Source organism: Falco cherrug, chromosome 2 (assembly GCF_023634085.1).
Source record: "Falco cherrug isolate bFalChe1 chromosome 2, bFalChe1.pri, whole genome shotgun sequence".
Lineage (NCBI taxonomy): Eukaryota > Metazoa > Chordata > Aves > Falconiformes > Falconidae > Falco > Falco cherrug.
The window spans coordinates 77,987,043-78,011,922 of NC_073698.1; the positions used below are offsets into that span (position 1 = coordinate 77,987,043).

Sequence of the window (24,880 nt, forward strand, 5' to 3'; positions counted from 1 at the left end):
TACTACATGTATTAAACAACATCAGATTTAGGATGCAGTTTGAGACACCCTGCTGCTGATCTTGGGTACCAGGCTGAAAACTGAATGTTTAGTATTATTTTCTTTTTTTCTCTTCCATATGCATTTTTAATGGATGACTTAATGTCACTTTTTCCCTTGACAAGAAAGGTCCTTGAGATTTTTTTTAAAAACTAACCTGTTCTTCCAAATCTGCTTTTTTGTGCGTTCTAAAAATTGTGACACAACAAAGACTTCCAATTTTCCTTTGGAAAATACATCCCACTTCGTCCCTTTCATATCATTGATGTAGGAGGTGTGTTTATAACTTCACCATTGTTTATTATTGCAGCTAGTTAGGTGTTATTTTTGCCCTGCAGTAAGGCTTGGAGGTGCTTCCCAGCACCACTCTCATGTTTGTTTTTTTAAAAGTAAGTACAAAGACTGTCGCTCCTAAATTCTCCACTTCCCTTGAGTCCCTACATTTCTGTTGTGAGCAGCTCAGGCACTTCATTCCTCAGGCCTTTCACAACTCCTGGATTAATACCATCAGGTCTGGGTAACTTGTTGCTATTTAATTTATCAGTTTGTTCCAGCACCTCGTCTGTTGATCCTGGCAATGGAAGCAAAATGCTTTAAGGGCGCCTCTAGAGCAGATATCTAAAGCAAGTCACTCACACATCCCTAAAAAAAATCCTTACTCCAGCAGCCAGAATTACAGATTACAGCCTGGTTCATGGACACAAGCCACACCAAACCAAACAGGGGATTCAAATAACTCAAGCCTTTCTGCTGCTGAACGTATGGTACCACGTCAAACCTCTTTATAATTAGCACAATCTATAACAGATTTTATTTTTTTTGTCCCAAATGGTGAGCATTCATGTGCTTTATTCAGCTAAATGGGCTGCCGGTCTGCTCCCAGCTGTGCATGTGTGCGCACACATGCACACGTATTGCAGCAGCTGCCCTGAGGACAACACGCTACAGCTGAAAGATGAACCTGACCCACAGTGCAGATGAACACTTGGTGACATGATCACTGTCACTACGTGGGTATCATCCCAAATATGCCTACCTCACATAACATGTTCATTAACCCTGCCACAAAGTGTTGGGCTCCATGCAGCAATGACTAAATGAGCTCCCACCACACGGGCAGACCAGCTGGCCACGCGTGCCACCTCCTTGCTCAAAAACATGGCAGCAAGAGCAAACTGAGGAACCAGCCAGGGTTGGGCACCTCTCTGTTTACACAAAGACCAAAAGCAGCCTGGAGACAGACTATGCAGGGGGGCTGACCTGCTGGCGGCCCCCCCTCACCCCTCTCCCCCCACCCCAGCATTATTAGGGCTGCAATGGGATCCATGTGTGATCACCGGCTAACCCACATGTGCGCCGTGCTTCCTGCGCTCCCAGCCCTGCCGGGGCTGGGGTTTTAAATGACAGCATTATATTTATATATCTGCCGCCAGAGGCCCGCAAAGGCTTTGCTAATTCTGGACACCTGCAAGGTCCATGAAGTGGGCGGCTAGCTGACACTAGGGCAAGAGGTGGCTCTGGGGAGAAAAGTGTCAGGAGGAGTGAAGAGCAGCTCCAGCCCCCAGGACATGAGCATCAGGAGCAAGGGGAGCTGCTCTCTTCATTTGCTTTGGAGCACCCCCTGACATTTTCAAGACCAGACCCAAACCTCATTAAATTTGGGGTTTGTCTGATTAGCCACAGCAGCATGAACAGGTCCTTGCTCCCGCTGTGGGAGGCTGTGGGCCACCCCGGCAGAGGGGCAGAGCCCAGGCACAACCTGGTGACCAGCCCCCAGGCTGCACAAAACCTCTTGGTTTTGGCTCCCTTCCACCTTCAGCGTGTTAAACCAAACACAGCCAAACAAAGGTGGGGGAGGATCAAATCTGTGCTGAAGCAAACAAAAATGCTTTCTCCAAAGCCCGCCTGATAGACGTAATATGACTGCTTTTTGGAGGCTATCTATCATTTTCATTTGGCATTAATCAAATAATCCCTTGATCCCAAGAAGGCACTGAGGAGACTCAGTCAGGCCTCCAGAAGGGATGTGCTCCTTAACTTGGAAAGTTGGCAGATGATTTAATTTTGTTAGCAAATTTGACAGCGCCATAGGAATTTTCCAAAATCAAAGAGCCCTTTCACAGGCTTCTCTACCCAATACTCAATCCAGTGTCTAAGAATAACATTCAGCCCTCATTAATTAATGATATCAGTCCGAATAATGTCAGATTGCCTCAGAGACCTTGCTGGGATGGATGAATCACACCCTGCCGGCTCCAAGGCTCTCACTCTGACAAACTGCAGGGTGCGATGCCGGGCTGCTTCGCCTGGAAAGCTCTCAGCCCAGCCCTGCCTGAAGTGTAGCGCAGCACCAGGGCAGGCTGCAAGGTTATGGGTGTCTGGGTTAACACTCAGCTCCTCGAGACCCCGTAGGGCAGGGGCTGGCAGCCATGGACCCCTTCCTCCCTTCTCCCAGCACAACAGGCACTGGTGAATCCTAACGGTATGGCTGCCAAGCGGGGTGAGCTAGTGAGCTGTCAGCATCGTGCCAGTGTGCCTCTGCTGTGGGCAGCACCAAAGCTGGACCACCCCTGGCTACTTTGGTTATCTCTGCCAGGCACTGAGAGCTACACCCTGTCTGTATTAGAAAGGAAAATATTTTTTTTCACCCCAGTTAGGTGGTGCTGTACTTCCCCATGTACTTTGTAGGACTGATGCAAGAATGAACTGCAGAGGTCCACTAACTTTTGAGATTCACAGCAGAGTCAAGATCATCTCCAATGGTGAAATGCCACAAAGAAATCTAATTCCGAGAGTCTGACTTTTACCAAAACTACAGACTAAAGATTTCTCACAAGACCTACTCAGCTGATACTATTCCAACATGGGAAAAGATACACCAGCTGTCTCTATAAACTTACAATTTTACTGAAGCCATAATTATGTAAGAAAACACCCAGACTGCTTCCAAAGTGCACTATACTAATATTGATATAAAATTGCCTTGTTTCTGTTTGCAACATAATCACAAATCCGCTCTTCAAGTTTTCATGTACCCACATTCTGCTTTCTGCAATAGCTGAAAGCAGTGGCTCCTTATCAGTCATGAATATGAGGTTTAGTAACATTTGCATCTCACCATCTTTTTATGTAAATGTTGCACTCCTGAGGCCTCATGAAAATTTTACAGGCAGGAACAACAACTGCATTGTTTAACACATTCAAATAAATGTTTATTCACAGATGCTCTCCCTTTCCCCTTGTGATAACCATGGCTGGTCAGGCATGCACATTGTCTCCTATCACCGCACCCCAGTTTCCCATCAGACGCCCTGATGCTGCCACACGTGGGCAAGATCAGCATACAGCTGAGCTGAGCTAAATGTAAACACGAGCTCAGCAGAAATACACATGGCATTCGTTGTGGGACCCCAGTCACACAGGCAAAGTGTCGAGAGAGACAAAGCTGGGACTTGTCTTTTTGTGCAGTGTTTGTTTATATGCCATGTACATTATGCCCAGTAACACGAAGCCATCAGTTTCAAGTTACAAATACACCATAAATGCCATAAGTAGTTTATTTTTTTGCTGCATCTGGCAAAGTAAATTTGGAATTTTAAAAAAAACTTATTTGATGCTGATGTATTCTGATTGCCACTGCAAGCATATGCTTTTATTATGCATAAGCACCATTCTGATGTGATGGCCAAAGCTCTCAAAGGGCTTGATGCTGAGGGGTGAAGCCTTGAGAAAGGCCCATCGGACTTTGGGACCCCATCCACAAACATTTTTCATTTCAGTGGGACAGGTTTCGAACAATTTTAATGGGCTGTTTACTCTAAGGCATCTTGGTTCTAAAAGCAATTGACCAGTTTCACACATGTATGCTTGTGTTTGGAAGAGACACTGCCAAATAAGCCTGTAAAAATCATTAAATCTAGAATTTGTTATTTTGCTAAAGCATTCTGAAAAATTACACTAGCAATTGCATTTGAAAAATCTGGTAACGTTAATTTCACCACTGAAATATGATTTCTTTTAAAAGCCTTTTCCTTCATGGTCCCTGCCACAGGATCCACTCCAACATCTGGATAACAGAATCCAGGCTGACAGACTAATACACATGTGGAGGAGTGTGTCTGCTACTTTGCTGCTTCTCAGGACAGACACATTGTCTCTCTCTCCTTCTCCCTGTCCCCTCCTTTTTTTTTATTTTTTATTTTCCCCTTCCTTTAATAAGACTGCACATGTCTTCCAGCTCTCTGCTGCGAATGTGACCAGTATGCAATATTGCATTGCACCAATACAGAATGTCTGGCTTAGGTGATACCAAGTGGTTACTGCCCTGACTTTGAATGCTTGCTAGGTTATTACCCAGCACATCTGGCTCTCTCCCTAGGAGGGTGAGTTCTGCAGTGCCCCAGGAATTTCTTTCATACACCACTTTTATTAGCTTTTCAAAAGAATACAGATTACCACTGAAAAGGAAGACTTAGGTCATTTGCAAGCATACTGGTCCCCAACCTGTTTATCATGTTTAAAATGCAACAATAACCAAAACTCATTCTTTCATTTTCAGAATCAATCTTTCCTCATTTTAGCAAAGTCCTATTGTTCTCATATTTGAAAGGTCTGCTTTACTGTAAAAATGGCTGGTTATTTGTGATAGATAGAATTAAAAGAAACCCCAAACAAACACCAAAACACCAAAAAAAAACCCCAAACATTTCAGAAAGCCACAAAGATAATTTAGTTTAAAAATAAAGCTCCCAGAACATTAATTTCTAATCCTACTTTTCCTGTGGACCTCACTCCACCATCACAGGAGGCAAAAGTAAAGTGTTTCAGGCTTAACCAAAAGAAAGAAGCGCATGTGTAGCTCCAGAGAGCAAATTTATCTCCTTTGCCCACACATGGAAGTTACACAGGACATGAAGTTTAAATACAAGAGTTATAATACTATAATTTCCCATCTGGACATCCCTATTTCAGTAATGTCAGAGTGGCCTTTTCTGGTTTTGTTTATGTCACTTCTGAAGCAGTTTAAGACAAATGGGAAAACTACTTTTGTTATCTTACTAAAAAAGATCCACGCGGCGGAGTTACAGAGGTAGCTCCCCAGGGCTTTCCTTCTACCTGCCTAGGGAAGTTCAACACTCCTGGCCAAAGCTCTCCTGAAGGAAACCTGGCAAAAAGCTGCCTGCCCACCTAGCTACCTGTTTGCCCACCCACTGACCCACCTGGAACTCCACCTTCCCAGAAGGAACCTTCCTCTCTGTGCATCACCTGCAACTGCTGAGCACACTTCAAGTGCAGATAATATTCTCCATGCAGAGCTAAGCAAGTACAGAAAAAACCCCAGTTTGCTGGACTTGCTAATCAATCTCTTTTGAAGCTGTGTGAGGCCAGGTTTTCGGAAGCTGTCGGCACTCACCAGCTTCCATTGTTCCAAGTGGGAGTTGTTTGGCACTCACAGCTTTTGAAGGGCCGATATTTCATGTAGGTGTCTAAATGGGAGCTCTGCTCTCCACTAACCTTTTGCAATTGCTTTTGGCTAGACTGATCATCCAGAAATATCACATTGCGAAGCACGGTGTAAGCACTCACAGAAAGCATATTTTAAAACTACGCATAAATAGCCCATACTCCTCCAGCCAGGAAAAAGAAACAACATTCTGTGATTCCCCAACCACAGGAGACAGCCAGGCAAAAAGTTCACAAACTTCAGTAAATTCGTACAATGAAAACAAAAACAAAACAAAAATTCCTAATTATATAAATGAAAACAGTGAATGTTTTCAAGAATGTCACAATCTTACTTGGAGGTTTCTGCCAAAAGAACAAGAGTTTAAGTCCATCAGATAAAACTCTGATTTCTTTAGATCAATATAAAAACAAAAGGGATGTCTAGTCAAAACCCTAAGCCGTAAGTTCTAGTATCAAATAAATTACAGCCAACAGAACAGAAAGATCATCTCACCTCCTCAGGTCTGAATCTTCTGAAAAGCCCACCTTGGCAGCATCAGATGTCAGTCATGACTCAGTCAGCTCCAGTCTTAAAAATAACCATGACCCATTTGGTCCACTAAAGTTCATGGAAATCCATACAGGGTTTTTTGTTGTGTTTGCCTATAAATTGCATTGTCTTCTTAAGGCTTCCTGTCCTGCAAACAGAGGCACTAGCACAGAGATTCAACTGAGATTGTTTTCCTCCTCTTCTGCTGCTTTTATTTAACACACACACACACACACACACACAGAGGAAAAAAAAAAGTGGAGAGAGGAGAGAACTGGTAGAAGTTCCTTACAGGAGTTAGAAGAGGACATCTGCAGGCAATTTAACATGAGGGTTTGTTTCTGTGTCAGCTGGCAACCCCTGGATAACTCTGTCATGTAACTTATATGTTAAAACATGATGTAGGACAACCAGAGAGATTGGGTAAATATGGCAGCACATCAGTTTTATTTGATTAAGATTTATACTTTTTCAGAGGGAGCAGCCCTGCCATAAACTATGAAAACAAATGCAACCCTGCAGCTGAGAGAAGTCCCACCCTGCTTTACCCCAACAGCACTGATCATCAAACCCACCTTCTGCTGCAGCCCCGGACAGTCTCTCCCTTCCTTCCCATGCAATTCAAAAAGCAAAATAAAACAGTTTTTTTCAGATGAGGAGGGAAAATTCATTCCCTCACAGCAGCCCTCTCTTGATTCGGTAAGGATCCAGCTTGTTCACCTTCGCAGGCAACAGCAGCAGAACGTGGAAGGGTTCATGCAAGCACGAGGCTGATCCTGCAGTTTGTGCCTGGGTTCACTGCTTCCTGCCGATTCTGCAAGGCTGTTCAGGAACATAGACTGGTATCTAAAGGGAGCTCTGGAGCTAACCCAGCTCACAAAGTTCCCCCACTCCATGTGTTTAACTTCCTCCCAATTAGAAGAATCTGGTCGAGTGAGGAATGCTCATCCATTCTGGTTCCACTTCTCTTCTTGCATCAGATCTTACGTATTTTGACATTTATAGCTATGCATTTGAACTGAGGCACTGATTAGATTCAATTGTTAAAATTACCTTCCTCCCCCTTCCACTTTGTGTGCATGCCTTGAATTATTAGCAATTTAAAAATCAATCTTGCAGTTAAATGTTTAATGATATAATTGCTTCTGTTGCCTAAATTTGTTTAGTTTGTGCTTTATTAGCGTGTAATAACTGAAAGTATATTTTTCTCTGTCTGAGCTAATAACATCTCTGTGATGGCTCACGTGCTGCTATCTGACTGGCTGCAGTTCTGGGACAGAACTCAGGGAGAATTGGAAATATTTTCTGAAACTAACTAAGGAGTAGGTGGCTTCCCTTAACTGAATGAATTTGAAATCTCATTTGGCCTCCACTTAAGTTTCAAACGTTTTGTTGTTGTTGTTGTTCATTCTGAGTTCATTTTCATGGCTTCTTAGTCTAAATATGGGGCAGGGAAGCTCTGCTGTCCTAGACCTGGACAGTGTGCCAGCTGGGTCCCTGCCACGCAGGATGCTGTGTTCTGCAGCCCTTGTCCCCAGATCTTCTCTGTAGAGGGGTCCTACAGGAGGACCCTACAGGTCCCTGCCTGCTCACCTACACAGGTTCCTTTGCAAGGAAGCTTGGGGGCTGGGAGGAAGGCGGCTTAGCCTGTCTCCTGCTGACAAGGCAGCAAGGACTGTGCCCCAAATGTCTTCAGACATCACGTGCGGTCCGGCCATACAAATCTCCATCCCACCCTGCCATCCAGAGACACTAACTCAGGTTTAGGACACCACTGCTCCTGCACAGCCTGCCATCTACTCCCTGCTTTCCAAAGGATTACTAGACTTGAGTAAAATGTGATTTTGATGTGATCATATTTCTTTCGGATTTGGAGCTGGCTTGTTTCAAAAAGGCCTGGGTGTACCTCTAGTTCTGTGTTACGTATTGAAAATGCACCATGTAAGATGGGATTCAGTCCATCTCATGAAGAGCTATCTACAAGTCCCCCTGTGCTTCCTGTAACTACTCTGAGTCCCCATGCTAACAGTGGAAAGACACAGGTGCTTCCCAAGGACAACTCACCCCTCCCTAATATAGGTCTCCCCCAGTCCTTTAAAGAGGGGGCCCAGAAACTGCTTAAACTAAATACGAACCAAAAGCAGCTCAAGTTAGGTGTGTGTCTCATCCAGCACATCCTCAGGCTCTCCCTGAACATTTGCCATTTTAAAGTTATTTTTCCAAGGGCACAAAGCAAGGTTCACAACACCAAGCACCATGACAGAGCAGAAAACATAAAAACACAGAGGTAAAAAGGGTTACACGTTTGGGAACAAAGTTCCCTTTCCTATTCCCAGCTGTTCCCTCCGGGGCAGTGGCAACAACGTTTGGTGCATGTTGAGATTTCTGCTGCAGTGAGATTACCATTGATTTAAGCCAACACACCACACTATGCTCCTTCTGACACCTATCCGAAAAGTGCCTATAGGCTAGCTGTGCTAGACACAGCATTTCTCCTCCCACGTTAATCACAGCCCAGACATGCCAGGTTTCTGAGTTCCTGGAAAATCTCTCTATATGACCAAGATTGTATGGACAAATAATTATGTCAGCTCATCCTGGACGGCTCGCAGCACACCGCAGATTTATCTGCCTCCTTTTGAGAGCTACTTTGCTGAATTTGAAATAGCAGGTTACAGCGTCCTACCAAACTTTTACTGCTCTGCAAGGAGGTGATAATGACTGCCAGCAAGTTTATCTTTGATCCAAGGTAATCACCAACAATATGCAATATATAATGCACATGCCAAACACTCTTTTCAGGCCTCAGCAGCAGAACAAACCGATCCCTTTCGTTTCACAAAAAAAAAAAAAAACCAAACAAAAAACAAAAACCAACACTGGAAGCAACAGAAGTACTGGCCTGGGGATGTAGGGGATGTAATACAGTAAAACTCACCCACATTAGTTGAGTTTAAAACCATGTTATTAATATGGAGGGTAACACTAGGGGGTTTTAGGTTATTAGGCAGCAAAAAGGTGTATTTCTGAATGGGACTTGGTAGCAAAGGGAGCACACCATAAAGCCTCTTGGGAACAGAGCTCGCTGGCAAGACAGGCATGGGATATTAGGGGGACAGCACCACTGCTGTTCATCCTTTCTGTTCTTCTAAGGCAAGAAGGACAGATCCGTTTTTTTGATAAAGACAAAAAAATTGCACCAAGAATATACATAAGGTATAGAAACAGTTACTCTTTCTAATGAAACATACCTGGGAATATACAAATACTGGCTACTCACTTGAGACAAAGAAGAAATATTTTTCACAAGAATTTGAATTGTCTTGGAAAAGAACACTGACAGTCTGAAAATGTCCAACAGAATAACGGGCAAAGACTTATGGCAAACAATAAAACAGCAAGTTGGTGGAAGGTATCTAATCAAATGCCCATAACTGTTTATGAGGTAATGTCTACATTAATAATCTACAGAAAGGAATTAAACAACACATCAGCAAAAGATATTACATCCTAAAGTCAAATTAGGGACACCGACAGGATTGGTGAAATAATTCAAAAGGGTCTTGAGGAGATTAGAACATGGGTAGGACATAATGAAATAAGATTTCCAATTTGAGGAGGATGGCTGCCAGTACAAGTATGCAATATGAGATTTTTAAAAGGAGAGACAGAGGGAGAAGAGATTTATTTTTTTAGTAGACAAAACATATCACCAAGCCCAAGAGAAGCATCTCTCCCTGTCTGTGGGCTGCTGGAGCAACAGCCCCTGGAGTATGCCTTTCAGCTCTAGGAGGTGTTACCAGGAGGATAACAATGTGGTGGTTCGTGACCAAGCAACAAGTACAGCTGAAAGTAGGGGGCTGGATGCAGCTGCAGTGGTGAGGTGGGGAAGGCTGTCTGGCCCCCATCACCTGAAACAGACTGTGACCAGAACTAATGTGGACAGGCTGCAGAATGCTTGGCAACCTCCCCTGAGCTCTCCCTACAAATCTACCTCTTTAAGGTGAGAAGGAGCAAAGTCAGTGTGAAATTAAGGAGTCTGGATCTGTACAGAGCAGATATACAAAGGCTGGTCAAAGACAGGGGCAGGGTAGCTGAGTATGAGGAAATGCTTCACAATAGTGAGTCATGGGGAATAATCTCTCAAGAAAGGTTAAAGATGACCCACTACTTGAGATATTTGTGGCCAGATCAGGGCAAAATGCAAATCCAGTGTACATTAGAGTAATCTTTGACTCACTGGGAGATAATCTCTGCACATCTTTAGCATCTGCACCATAGATTCATGCAAAGATAGTCCTAGGCAGATGGTTTCTGTAAACACTTGACAAGGAAGGAGACTGTCATTACAGCCTCTCAGAGTCCCAGGGCTGCCCAGGCACCGCACTGGTGGAGCCCCCCGAGGCAGACTTTCTTGCAGCCCTACCCTTCAGTGCTCTCACTGCAGCCGCACGCAAAAGGCACGGCCTGGGAGGCATGAACACAGCACGGACACTTGGGCTAGCGAAGCTGGCCCCATCTGCAGGGATGGCCAGGACCTAAGAAGGAGAAGACACAAGCTTTGACAGTGGGCTTGACAGAGATTTACAGGCAGCAAAACAAGCTTGCGATTTGTGAACCTCAGTCCCCCTCCAGGCTCTAGAGCAGAAGAAGAGGATGGGAGAAATCTTCTTTTCCAGTTTCCCCGAAGCCTAACTCTCTTTGTTCCTGTCCCATTCAGTGTTGTCTGTCCTTCCCAACTCTTTTAACTTCTCCCCACCCTCAGCCTGCCACCCTGGCTCTAGTTTCCATGACCATCCATTTTATGATTTCTACCCATCAGCAGTAGAAATGTCCAGACTTTTAACCATCTGGCAGACTGCAGAAATGAGATTTAAACACATCTGAGTCCACATAACAGAGGGTTAGTGTAAAGCATATATATCAGCCAGAGCACTGAAAATGCATTTGGTACTCTTTAGTTTGCTCTTTCCTGCTTATGAAAAAGATAATTTTTGTTTAAAAATGGCCTCACTTAAGGAATTATCCATGCCATTAGTCCCCAGAACAATAGAGATTAAAGTCTCTAGACCATCTCCTATCAAAATAACATACTTTTCTTTGAACATGTCATTAACACTGTTTTCCATCTGGCTGTTGGCAGCAATCTTGGATTTGTTCCGAATTGCTGAAAGTTCATCAATTATAGTACACAGAAGCCATTATCTCTCTTTTCCTTTAGCAAGGAGGTATTTGCTCAGGCAGAGAGAAAAGGCTGAGTTCAAGAGAAAAGAAAAAGAAAGAAAAAAAGTTTACTCATATAAACTCTATGGCAATAATTTGGTTACAATCCAGAATTCTAAACTTCTGAGAAGTAAATCACAATTTCTGCTTATAAGGAGATTCTAGTATTCAAATACAGTAGTGATTCTGGCATTATTACAGACAGCTGATGTATGCTGACAGAGGATGGCAATAATGCACCAGATTTTAAGCCTGGCAGTTTGGGGGCTCAGTGAATGAGCGCTGGTGCAGAGGAGTGTCACCCACGTTCACGATAAATTCCATTCCTTTATTTTATGGGAACCCAGAGTAAACCATGGCTATCATTCAAACGCGATTTAGCAACTGTCATCCAGCTAGCATAATTAGCAAGAAGCACAGTAAAATTGAAACAGTGGTGTTACCCTGTCAGTACAAAAGCAGGGGAAGAGCTTTTAAAGTTTTGCCAGAATAATGAATGAAGTACACAGTGAGGGGTAAGCAAAGGGGATGGGACTTACAGCTACTCAGCTTCGGGGATTCCTGATACTGATGCTTTTTCACATCTGTCACTGAGGCACATTTGTAACCCACGAGATGAGAGGCTGCATGCAGCAGTTATCCCGGAGCAGCTGTCAGGCACCAAGTTTGCAGCCCAGATAACTCACAGTAGCCTGTTCACCTCCATGCACTGGGGCTAAAGGCAGTTTCTCATAGCTAGAGGCCATTGCAGGCAATACATCCCTGGGGTCATCACCGATTCGTACCTGTAGGAGGTTTGGTTTATTAGCCAACTAACAGGAGCAGTTACTCCATATTTTCTGGAGGGGATGGGAGTATGTTATCAAATTGACTCCAGTGGTGACACAGTAGTATTACATACTCCATATGGTTCGCCTACTCAGCTATGCTGCAATATGTCTGCCATTTAGCTTACTTCACATGTGACTTTGGGCAAAGCTCTTTGTATCTTTGGCTTAGATTTCCATGCTCTCACTCTTAGCTGAGCTGCCCAAATATCATTTTAAAAGCAATGAAAGAAGTGCTTCAGCAATGAAAAGAATCCACAAAGACCAGGCTCCTAACTTAGTCAAGATCCTGAAAAGAGATGGGAGGAAAAGCCTGGCTTTATCCTCCTTATCCTGGAGGATAATAGTAATTCTATCCTCCTTCCCTTATGCCTGTTCAGGCAGAGACTGTATTGTGCTTACAAAACTCCCAGCATAACGAAGTCTTGGATCCAATTTAAAGACTACAATTCCAGGAAAAATAACAGATTGTATCAGACCCAGAATATGCTCCTTACTGAATAATACCAGTTTAAAAATTCAGATTTAACCATAACACAACAGATTAGGCACATCCAGCACCATCTCTACACTGCCACATTTGAAACCCAACATATTCTTTGGCCAACAAACGAGCTCTGGAATCGGGATTTGTAATACTTCCAATGATAATACACGAGTCTGTGCATGGAAATGTGCATGTGCCACCTAATTCATGTGCTAAATTCAGGAGTAATTTGCAGAAACAGCTATGGAGTAATACTTTTATTCCTTCCAAGAAACCAGGTTTTCCTTCATTGTAACATTAGGTACAGCTTTCAGATTTGGTAACCTCAATTTGACAGATTCAGAGGCAACAACCTCTGGTTACATCCACAGAACAAATGAGCTTGCACAGATACAGACCAGCTGAATTTGGCTCAAAGTGTTTAATGCCCTTTGAGATTTTTTTATAAAAGATATCATCTTTGATTAAGCTATCTGGGATGTAAAGTGTCCCCATTCTTCAAGCTCTGCAAGGTAAAAGGTGGTTATGCAGTCCACAAGCACCTCTGTTCAGCTCAGCTGCTGTCGTTCAGTCCCCTCAGTCATCCCAGATCTCAAAATAATCACCAAGGAACAGAAAAATTGGACCATCTAAATAGACACAGACCAAATCTTCCACTGGCATATATTAGCCTTAATTAAATGAAAACTATACCCATTAACCCAAGGTTAGACACAATTTCTGATACATACAGTAATTTCTTTACCTACAAGCCATACCCTGGACTCTTCCTCTCCCAGTGAGGGCCAAAAGAACAGCAGTAACTCATTTTTTCCTGAGAAATGGTTCCACAAAATCCCCTCACAGTGATGGCGCAAGCTAGCTAAAGTCAAACAAGAATTTGACCTTGGCAAATGAGGCTGCTGACAGCAGAATTTAACCCTTAAAAAATGAAACTTTTATTGAATGCTGTATTGGGTCTGGCTGAGCCCCACAGCAGCCCTCCAGTGCTGTGCTTTGTCGTGGCAGCTAGAAAGGTGGGGATAACACACCAGGGTTTTGGCTACTGCTGAGCAGTGTTTGCACAGCACCAAGGCTGCCTCTCCAACATTGCCCCCCTCACCAGCAGGCTGGGGGTGGGCCAGATCTTGGGAGGGGACACAGCCAGGACAGCTGACCCAAAGTGACCAATGGGATACTCCATAACATACGACATCTGCTTGTACATAAAAGCTAACAGAAAGGAGAAGGAAGCGGGGGCGGAGGCATTTGTTATGTACAATATTTGTCTTCTGGAACAACCGCTACACATACTGAAGCCCCGCTTCCTGGGAAGTGGCCGAACATCACCTGCTGATGGGAAGTAGACAATAACATCTTTTCTTTTCCTTTGCTTCCGCACGTGTGACCTTTGGTATTGCTTCATTAAACTGCCTTTATCTTGACCCACAAGTTTTGCATTTTTCATCTTATTTTCTTCCTCCCCGTTGTGCTGGGAAGGAGAGTAATAGAGCAGCTTGGTGGGCACCCGGCGTCCAGCCAAGGTCAACCCACCACAAATGGTCAGTATCCACAAAGCTTAAATTACTAAAAACAAAACATGCAAAGCTCAGGTAGCATTTGCACAGTGTTTCTGTGACTATTGTTATAAGAACTAGAGTTTAACGAAAAAATGAACAATAAAAATATCACATTAAAACTATTTTAAGCCTTAGGACTAGTAAACTTTATTAAACTAGGGTGCTGATCTCACAAGCCACTGGGGGCATACTCAACTTTATCAGTGAGATTTTTCAGCCCTGGCACAGGCACTAAATGTGTGGAACTACTCAACAATCAGGGTCAAAATTCACCATATTTTGCTGAACTGAAACTAAAGATCTGAACATATACAGCCTTTTTCTCGTCTGCTTCAAATGTTTCTTTCCTTTATGCTTTGGCAAAGCACAAGGCTGTGATTCAGGTGAAACTACACATTAGGGAGCAACAGGAACACAGGTTCACCATATCAATTATGGATGCTTCATTCAAGCTGAAAAATGTAACGCTTAATCTTTAGTAGCTATGGAATGAAGCTGCCCAAACAGAATGAGGACATATACATTAAGACTTTCAAAACATTCCCAAAATTGGATAGGATCTGCCTGGGTGCTGGAATCCAGCTCTTACCATTTCTCATTCAGATATCCAGGCGGATATCCTGGTAGGAGTCTGTTATAGACCACCCAAACAGAATGAAAAGGCAGATGAAACATTCTACAAGCAACTGGGAGAAGTCTCAAGATTGCTAGCCCTTGTTCTTGTGGGGGACTTCAACCTACCAGATATCCACTGGAAATACAACAGAGCTGAGAGGAAACAGTCTAGGAGGTTCCGGGAGTGTATGGAAGATAACTTCCTGACACATCTGGTCACTGAGCCAACTAGGGAAGATGCTCCACCGGACCTGCTCTTTACAAACAGGGAAGAATTGGTGGGTGATGTGGTGGTCAGAGGACGTCTAGGGCATAGCAATCATGAGATGACAGAGTTTTCAGTTCTCGGAGAAGTAAGGAGTGGGGTCAGCAGAAACACCCCCTTGGACTTCCAGAGGGCTGATTTTGGCCTGTGTAAGAGCTTGGTTGACAAAGTCCCTTGGGATATAGTTCTGAAGGGCCATGGGGTACGGGAAGGCTGGACATTATTCAAGAATGAAGTTCTAAAGGCACAGGAGCAGGCTGTCCCCATGTGCTGGAAGACGAGCTGGTGGGGAAGGAGACCCACCTGGCTGAACAGAGAGCTTTGTCTAGAACTCAGGAAAAGAAGGAGAGTTTATGACCTTTGGAAGACGGGACAGGAAACTCTGGAGGACTATAAGGGTGTTGCGAGGTTATGCAGGGTGAAGATTAGAGCATCGAAAACGCAGCTGGAACTCAGACTGGCCACTGCTGTGAAAGATAACAGAAAATGTTTATACAAATACATTAGAAACAAAAGGAGGGCAAAGGAGAATCTGCATCCTTTATTGGATGTGGAGGGGAGCATTGCCACACAGGATGAAGAAAAGTGCTACCATAAGGTACTTAATGCCTTCTTTGCCTCAGTCTTTAACAGTAAAACCAGTTACTCCCTAGGTACTCAGCCTCCTGAGCTGGAAGACAGGGACAAGGAAGAGTAGTAGAGTGAAGTCTCCACAGTCCAGGAGGAAATGGTTAGTGACCTGCTGCTCCATTTAGACATGTACAAGTCTACAGGGCCAGATGGGATCCACCCAAGCGTACTGAGGGAACTTGCAGAGGAGCTCACTAAGCCATTCTCTATCATCAACAGTCCTGGCAAACTGGAAAGGTCCCAGAAGAGTGGAGGTTAGCCAATGTGATGCCCATCTACAAGAAGGGCAGGAAGGAGGATTTGGGCAACTACAGGCCTGTCAGACTGACCTTGGTGCTGGGGAAGGCTATGGAGCAGGTCATCCTGACCATCATCACATGGCACGTGCAGGACAACCAGGGGATCAGGCCCAGCCAGCACGGATTTATGAAAGGCAGGTCCCGCTTGACAAACCTAATCTCCATGACAAGATGACCCATCCAGTGGATGAGGCAAAGGCTGTGGATGTCATCTACCTGGACTTTAGTAAGGCTCTTGACACCATCTCCCACAGCATTCTCCTGGAGAAACCCATTGCTCACAGCTCAGATGGGTGTACTTTACACTGGGTTAAAAGCTGGGTGGACGGCCAAGCCCTAAGAACAGTAGTAAATGGAGTTACTTCCAGCTGGCAGCCAGTCACAAGTGCTGCTGCCCAGGGCTCAGCACAGGGGCCAGTCCTCTTTAATATCTTTATCAATGATCTGGACAAGAGGATCGAGTGCATCCTCACTAAGTTTGCAGACGACACCAAGCTGGGTGGGAGTGTTGGTCTGCTTGAGGGCAGGAAGGCTCTGTAGAGGGATCTGGACAGGCCGGACTGATGGGCTGAGGCCAATTCTGTGAGGTTCAACAAGAAGTGCCGGGTCCTGCACCTGGGTCACAACAACCCCATGAAATGCTACAGGCTTGGGGAAAGAGTGGCTGGGAAGCTTCCCAGTGGAAAAAGACCTGGGGGTGTTGGTTGACAGCTGGTTGAACATGAGCTGGCCTGTGCCCAGGTGGCCAAGAAGGCCAACAGCATCCTGGCTTGTATCAGAAACGGTGTGGCCAGCAGGACAAGGGAAGTGATCATCCCCCTGTACTCAGCCCTGATGAGGCCGCACCTCAAATACTGTGTTCAGTTTTGGGCTCCTCACTACAAGAGGGACACTGAGGTGCTGGAGCGTGTCCAGAGAAGGGCAATGAAGCTGGTGAAGGGTCTGGAGCACAAGGCTTACTAGAAGTGGTTGAGTGAACTGGGGCTGTTTAGTCTGGAGGAGGCTGAGGGAGGATGTTGTTGCTCTCTACAGCTACATGAAAGGAGGTTGTAGGCAAGTGGGGGTAGGTCTCTTCTCCCAGAAAAGAAGTGAAACGACAAGAGGAAATGGTCTCCAGTTATTCCAGGTGAAGTTTAGCTTGAATGTTAGGAAAACTTTCTTCACTGAAAGGGTGGTCAAGCATCAGAACGGGCTGCCCAGGGCAGCAGTGGAATCACCATCCCTGGAGGTATTTAAAAAACGCATAGATGTGGTGCTTAGGGCCATGGTTTAGTGATGGAATTGGCAGTCCTGGGTTAACAGTTGGACTTGATGATCTCAAAGGCCTTTTCCAACCTAAATGATTCTATGATTCTATGTTTCAGGAATGGAGCACAAAAGCTGTGAGACTGGTTACATTTTCTCCTGGTAGTAGGAAAGGCCGATTTCAAAATAGCACACATAAAGACTCACATAATGGAAATGAAATCACCCTTTCTGCAAAAAGGATGTATCTGAATATTCATATTGCCATATTCATTTATCTTTCACATTAATTTTCTGCACATGTTCAGGCAGAAAATACATCTTAAAACCTATCAAATATTAATAATTCAGACATTTCCTAGAAAGTGATCTTCAAAGTTACAGCTTTAAATGTGCAGGAATGAGGCTGTGTCTGCTTATTTAAAAAAAATAAAAGAAACAATACCATGTGACTACCTGATGGAGTACAGTTAATGAAACAAAACCATACCAAGGATGAGCGTAATGAACCCAGTTTGTACCTTCTACATCACCACAGCAATAAGAGATAGAAAAGCCTATCATACCAAATAGTCTTGCCCATGTCCCATGCATTGTACTTTCTAATGGCTTCTTTTTAACATTGTAGTTACGTCCACTTTTAAAGTCTAAATGAATAAAGCAACCATGGCAGCTTTCTGAAGACTGTTTAGACCAAAGCAGACCCTAATGACATAAACAGAAATGCAAAGGATTTGATGTCTAGTTGGCTAGCTTTCCTATCCCAAACACAATATTAAAGTAATTGCTTCCTCACACCCTTTTTCAGTGCAACTTCTGTGTGATGTTCTGCTGAAAACAGGCTCCTACAAGTTCCCTTGAACACATCATTACAGAGATTTTTAGACAGACCTCTTTTACTTGCCGTAATAAGATGCATGCATACCCAGCCTTGCCCTCTCAAACTCCTAACTCCCATGGTTAAAAAAACCCCTACTTCAGATACCAGTTTTGGCAGAAAGCATGAAACTGAGTTCTCCTTAGTGTTATTTCTGGCTCTGTGGACACGTAGACAGCATGAAGAGGTACTCAATCCCCTTCAGTCTTTTGAAGTCTTACTGGTTGAAATCCAGGTGACAAGACATGTTGAGGTAAGACTGCTTATGGGGGTTGTGTTTTTCTGTTTCTTTCTGTAAAAATAACCGAGGATGAGAAGACTGAGAAAGTGCTGGGTTTTGGAAGACTTGGAGAGAGAGAAGGGACAAGCTCTCCCACTACTGCCAGTCATCCCAGTAGCTAAACACAATCCAAAAACACTGTAGGAAGGTATATAGAGAGGTTCTTTCATTCGCTACCTTTTTACAGGAAACGTGAGTTGTTTAAAATAATATTTCATTTTTATTCAGTTAAAAATAAGTTGTAAAATGAAGCTTTTCTATAAAGCGCTGTTGACTGGTAGATAGCAGCCAACTGAGAAGAAACTCCACCAAAGAAGTTGTACAAAATATAACTTCAAGGAAAGACAGAAAGACGGCAGACAGAAAGGTAGGCAGAAAGAATAAAATAAAACTTTTCACTTACAGCCTGCTTAGCATGGCTAATCTATTTATTTGATTGCAGCAATCTTACTACACCAACTTACTACTACCATTTTCAGATGGCAAAATCCATGTGAGTGAGAAGCATGCAGTTTCATCATATTGTTTATATACAAAGATCAGATGGCTTTTCCCACCTAAGACATTGCCATACGGATGTATTTTGATTTTACAGAAGAGAATTACTGTTTTTCTCTAGAAGCAGTCAAGAAACCATGTCTGAACAAAACTTCTAAATGATGAAATAGTGAGGCAGAAATAGAGCGTCCCCCAAACCAGTCAGTTTGCAAGGCTCAGATGCTGTTGTTCATGTGCAACACCCCAAAATGTTTTGATCTTAGCAACACATCAGCTGTGCCTGCTAAGTCTAGTTGGTTCCTAATCTTCAGTGAAGAAGGATAAGAAAACCACAGTAACAATAGTAATCATCATAATAACAATACGTTAAGAAACAGTACACCACCTTCTGAAATGTAGCAAAACGATGTCGTTTTTAAGGCAATAGCACAGTTCAATGTCTACACTCCTATGACTTAGATAAAATTATGCACTGAAACTTTTCAAAAGGACCCTTGTTCGCCTTTGAATTTTTGCATTATGTTCATGTTCCTTCTGCAGTTGAACTTAACGTTTGCCACTGGCTTTCATGGAGCAGAACTGGGGACATATGAATTCAGTATTTTTCAAGTAGGTGTATTTCATCAAGCATACCAAATATCAATGGATGATCAAGAGGTTTTAATCTTAGAAAAAGTTACCCTTAAAATATCCATGCACTTCAGAGCACATCAGCACAGGTGTCACAACAAAGACTGCAGGACTGACTCAGACAATAGCATGTAAATATCAAGGAATAAAAGAGCCAGTGTTGTGCAGTAGCATGATTTACAAACATTCAAGAAAACCTGCAATATGTATACATACTCTTTAATTTTATGACTCTCAAGACATCTGAGGTCTCACAAAAAACAGGAAACTAACCTTGATGTGAGCTGCTGGATCTGGGACAGTCTGAATCATGTCCTTTAACAGGCCAGTGTGATTACCAAGAGCTCAGATCCCAAGGCAGCTGCATAACCAAAGAAACAAAAATCATATGATTATATTTTAAAAGTTTATTTTCAATAGAAATCTCTTATCTTTTTATAGACTGATAAGCATCTTTCCTTCCCCAGACAACCTTGAGAACCAGTACAATTGAAGCTCTAAGGCATTTCTGTTTCCATACAGTCTGCTTGGGGTACACTTCACACAGGAGAAAACAGTCGGCCCTGAAATTCTCGTGGAAAATTGGTCTTTGTCTGTAACAGACAATTTTCCCAAAATAAGAACTCTGGGATGTGCTCTGCCCTGCACAGCCCCATTATTCACCTGTCAGGATTTCCATAATCCTTTCTTACCAATTTAGAAACACATAGCAGGATTGGGACAGATCTGGAGCTGATATAAGTTAAGTATCATTTCACTGGAGTTGTACCCATTTACAAGAGCTGCAAATGTGGTCCAGCCGCTCAATTACAGCACTTCAGAGCATGGATCTTCTGGGATCCCTTATGCATGTCCGGTAATAAAGTACAGAGGGGTTGGGGAAGGTGGGGTGCATTTGTCTGCATGTGCAGGGGGTTGACCATTAAAACCATTTTAAATAATAACATTATATAATGTAAATAATGTAGAGTACTGCTCAGTAACTAGAACATCAAATAACTGCTAATAAATTTGGACTGGTAAGTCAGAAAACTAGAAAACATGTGGGGAAATGTAGGAACATGAATATCATTTAAAGGAATCTGGCTTTTTCTCCATTCTCCCTAAAAGCCTGGAAATTCCCATTTCTCATGCAAGAGATTTCCTTTTGCCCATGACCTTGAACTTTTATCTTTTAAAGAAGCAAGGCACTATCAGGAGAAAATAATATCTTTTCCCTCAGCATTAAGTTTTTTTATTTATCTGCTCTTACATCTACGCTAACTTCCAAATCAAATTGCAAGTAGCTTTTACCTATTTACTCAGGAGAAATACTGACAGACTACCACTGAGTTGCAGCTTGCCCCAGAAGCAGTCTTCATGACATAAGGGAACTATTTGTAAACTATGGTAGTACACAGTGCAGTTAAAGGTACCACCATTCAGATATTCATACGCTTCCCCCTTACTGCTTAAAAGAACCAGCATTGTGCCCCTTTCAAATCCATGAAAACAAAATACTTAATTTGATGGCCTATTAGAGAAAGCCCAAAAGAAGCTGAATTTCCACTTTGTACACTCTCCTCAGCTATCTGTGGATGATCAAATGAGATACTGATATCATGCTTTTAAGTGAAGATTTTTCTTTCCAGAAACTTAAATATCTTTAAAAGCAATAGACACTTGTTTTGGTAAAAGCAAACTTTCAACAGCAATGTTGTTCAGATTTAAGTCATACAGAAGCACTAACAGCACCGACATATCTTTCAGTTCCCTTCCTCCTTCCCTAGTAAATCAACGCCTGCCATGTTATTCATTGGATTTATGGGATTTGTATTTTAAGCTTTTGAAACACCATACACAGGATGTGGAAACTACTAAACTTCGTTTAAACTGAACAGAAAAATACTTCAAGCCCAGTGCTGGATCATGTTTTCACAGTTTGGATACCTTCTTCACCATGTTGCCATAATGGTACCTCACCCCCAGCAAAGCAGCCTACCCAGTGAAGAGGGGACTTGTGCCGCATCAGTGTTTATTTCTGTCTCTCTAGTGTCTTTGCTCAGTGTGCAAATATGCGCTGTGTCTCTCCTTCCCACTCAAGCATTTTACTTGGTTAATCCACGTTTCAGAAGAGAGGTGGAGATAGATACAATTCAGGAAGCAACTTCCAGCAACACCTAGACAAAGAGGAGGGGCTCTGACGATCCTTACAGAGCTGAGTACTTCTCCCCTTCTTTGTCCCTCTGGAATGCTGCTTCTGTCCTGCCCTGGAGCCTGTCCCCTGCCCAGGACAAGCTGCATGCCATGTTGCATTGTGGTGGAGAGGGAGCATGGAGGACCCCCAGTTCGCCCAGCCTGCCACAGCTCAGAGAGCCGCTCAGCTGGAAAAGCCTGACAGCAGTGCAGGGATTTCTGTCTCTCCTGCACTCTCACTGCCTGGGTGGTTCACCCAACAAAAGCAGGATTTTGCGCTTAGGAAGCACGTGTTGAGCTCAGAGGTGTGGACTCCATTCCAGAAATGCCCTGTGTCACTCTGGGGTGGGAAACAGACTTTTCTTTCAGAGCTCAGACTTGCTGGAAGCTATTGAGGTTTAAAAGTTGTTTGAACTATGCCAAGGCCCATTCATATCACATCTTTTCCCCAAGAAGACGGATTCTTTATAGAAGAGAAGATGACAGAGAACATTTGCAAACCAGTTGCCAACTCTGCACCACATGGTATGGGAATCGAAGGCAAGCAAATGTTAGCCAATATGAGCTGGAGAGATGCATATGCAACTGTTCTGGCCATTTGATTTTTTCCCCCATACTGCTGTGTAGCGGTGATCCTAAAAGGGGGAATTCTGCTTTAAACTCAACCTTTGGCAGCGCATTCTTCTTTCTCACCTGGATATTCATTTATAGCTACTCTAAAATGGGACATGTCCTAGTTTGCAAAAAAGCCACGACTTTTGTCTTTTTACTTCTGGAAATCATTGTTTAAAAAGCTGTGACTGTTTTCCTTGCTTTTTTCCAAACAGAAATATAATTTTAATTATTTCAGATCCACCTTTACTGGCTGGAATTGGAAGCTTCCAGACATCTGGTACTAACTGGCTGAACCAGATGGTATTTATAGCCAGAACCTCCGCCACCCCCACCCCAAATTTCATGCTGGTCATGTTTGTGCTTGATAGTGTGTCACAGGGTCCGCACGTGGCTGAGGATTTTGCCCTGCATCCCCTGACTAGCATGACTCTAATGTACAAGCCAAAATGACATTAAAGCCTGGTTTAGGGAGCCATCTCTTTTCAGGAAAATCAAACAAGGACATCCTAACACAAACTGAAAGTTAAGCACTTGCTTAAGAGCCTTCTTGATTTAGGGTTTAACCCTGGAAGGATATATTTGTAGCCACAGAGCAGGTTTTCTTATAATTCCCAGCATCCTGAGTTAAGCTTTCCTTAATCCTGCTTTAGCGGCACAGGTCCCCGTGGCACCCCACCTCACAGGGCACTGCAGAGCAGAGGCACAGCAGCAATCCTGGCAGCACCCAAAGGATGGACCCTGCAGCTTCGGCTGGCATGTGGCCAGGTGCAAGTCTGTCATATGACCAAAATGGAAAAAGGCCCTGTCGCATAACAGGAAGCCGTCCCACTACGTGAAACAAATAATTGTTCATTGGGTCAGTGTAATCAGGGGGACTGCGCATGCCTGGTCACCCAGCTGGAGCTACAGAGCTGCTGTGGGGCCATGGTGCAGCATGGATGGGGAAGCAATGGCTTCTCAGTGGAGCTGGAGCACACGTTCACTCCCACCCCACAACTGACATGCCACCACCGAATGAAAAGAAGCTGTATTTCAGTTATGTATGGAGGACAGAGTATGTCCTGAGCATGCCCCAAGGACCCTGGGAAAGAAGGCAACAGAGGACAGGCAGGAGACTGCTGGGACAGTAGACCAGACTCACGTGCCCTGCCCAAGTCGCCGAGAGAAGAAGATATCTGGCATCAGGTTGTGGGCAGCATTAATTACTGACGACAGGATCTGGGTTTTGGTACTGGTTTCCATCGCCTGACGTACCCAAAACACCATACAAAACCAATGGCAAAAGTGAAAAGTAGCGATATTGTGCATGAGAGGGGAGACACAAATTCCCCACTGATGTTAAGGACAGATTAAAATACCAAGATAAAACAATGTTATAGCACAAAACCAGCCAAACTTGGGTATGCCTGTGCTACCCCACACACGAGGAGACAGATAAACTATGGAGTCTGTCGTCTTTCTGTGCACGCATGCATGCAACCCACGTTTTTGGAGTTTTGTAAGCACATCAAAGGGTCACAGAATTATGTACAGCTCTAGAGTTGTCTAGATGTGATTGCATTGTTTTTTCTTTTTATAGTTGTTTCAAAAGGATTAGCCTTTTTAATGTACACATATACTGCCAAATTACTGAGAAGCTGAATGTACCCTCTATACGGGGTACAGTATGCACCCCCCTCTCGTACATTTTTGCATTCATGTTACCTTGCAGACAGGAACATAGGCCCACTTTCCATAATTTGGCATGCTGTGCTCACCTAAAAAAACCCAGCAGGTTCCTCCCAATGTGTCCTACACCCTGCACTGAAATGCTGCGAGAGAGCATGACCGGGCAGTCGGCAAAACTGACGGAAAAAGGCTGCGGGCCAAACTCCCAGCAAAGTGACGCCCACACAGAGCAGAGCTTGGCTGCAGCAAATAAAGAAACATGGTCCGTGCTGCTGATCTGCCGGGGATGAATGTGGCACAAAGTACTCACCTGCAAAGGGAATTATATTCAAAATACAGCCACAATGCATATCCAGTACCAGGTAATGAAGGGCTGCCTAATCAGTTGCAAACAGTTTCAGAATTGCTGGGCCAGATTCCTGGTGCAGTGAAAATAAGGATGATACTAAACGGTTACCCAAGCACAGGCTGCCTGGGAGAGAAAAGCACCAAAGCTCTGCCTGCAGGACAGCGGCTCTCTCCAAAGAGCTCTGTATTGCTGCCGCTGGGACGGTAAGAGCCTGCACTTTACAAATATGTGAATGTCAGACCGCATGAAACACTATGCACCGGAGATGTGCACACACATACAGACACACACAGACACAGGCACACACTCCGGTATGATGAATAATACAGAGCGGCATTGCACTGAATATCTAGCAGTGCAACTTTAGGATGTTTACCATTACTCACAGGAGGTGAATCCCTGAACAGTTATGCAGACTATCCCAAGTGAGTGCCAGCAGGACTTTCAGACCCCCTCATACTGTCATGCAACTGTACTTGTCACATATTTTACAAGAACTAATGTTTCTCAGCTGTTGGAGAACTTTTGAGACATCCATTTCTAGACTTTTATCAGGAAATCTCTTTTTGTGCTTCTGGGTCCTACCAGCACTGGTGAGACAGCG

At 43.8% G+C, this 24,880-nt stretch overlaps 1 protein-coding gene across 2 annotated transcripts in view; it reads right to left on the bottom strand.

Annotated features, from left to right (window-relative positions):
* The window catches only part of ERG (ETS transcription factor ERG), a 109,831-nt gene extending 90,001 nt beyond the window's left edge, over positions 1-19,830 (bottom strand). For both annotated transcript variants that reach the window (XM_055702490.1, XM_055702488.1), the window contains exon 1: positions 19,743-19,830. In XM_055702490.1, coding sequence (XP_055558465.1) covers positions 19,743-19,781 — 39 coding nt within the window. In that variant the 5' untranslated portion in view covers positions 19,782-19,830. The remainder of the gene's footprint in view (positions 1-19,742) is intronic.
* Positions 19,831-24,880: the final 5,050 nt, after the last annotated feature.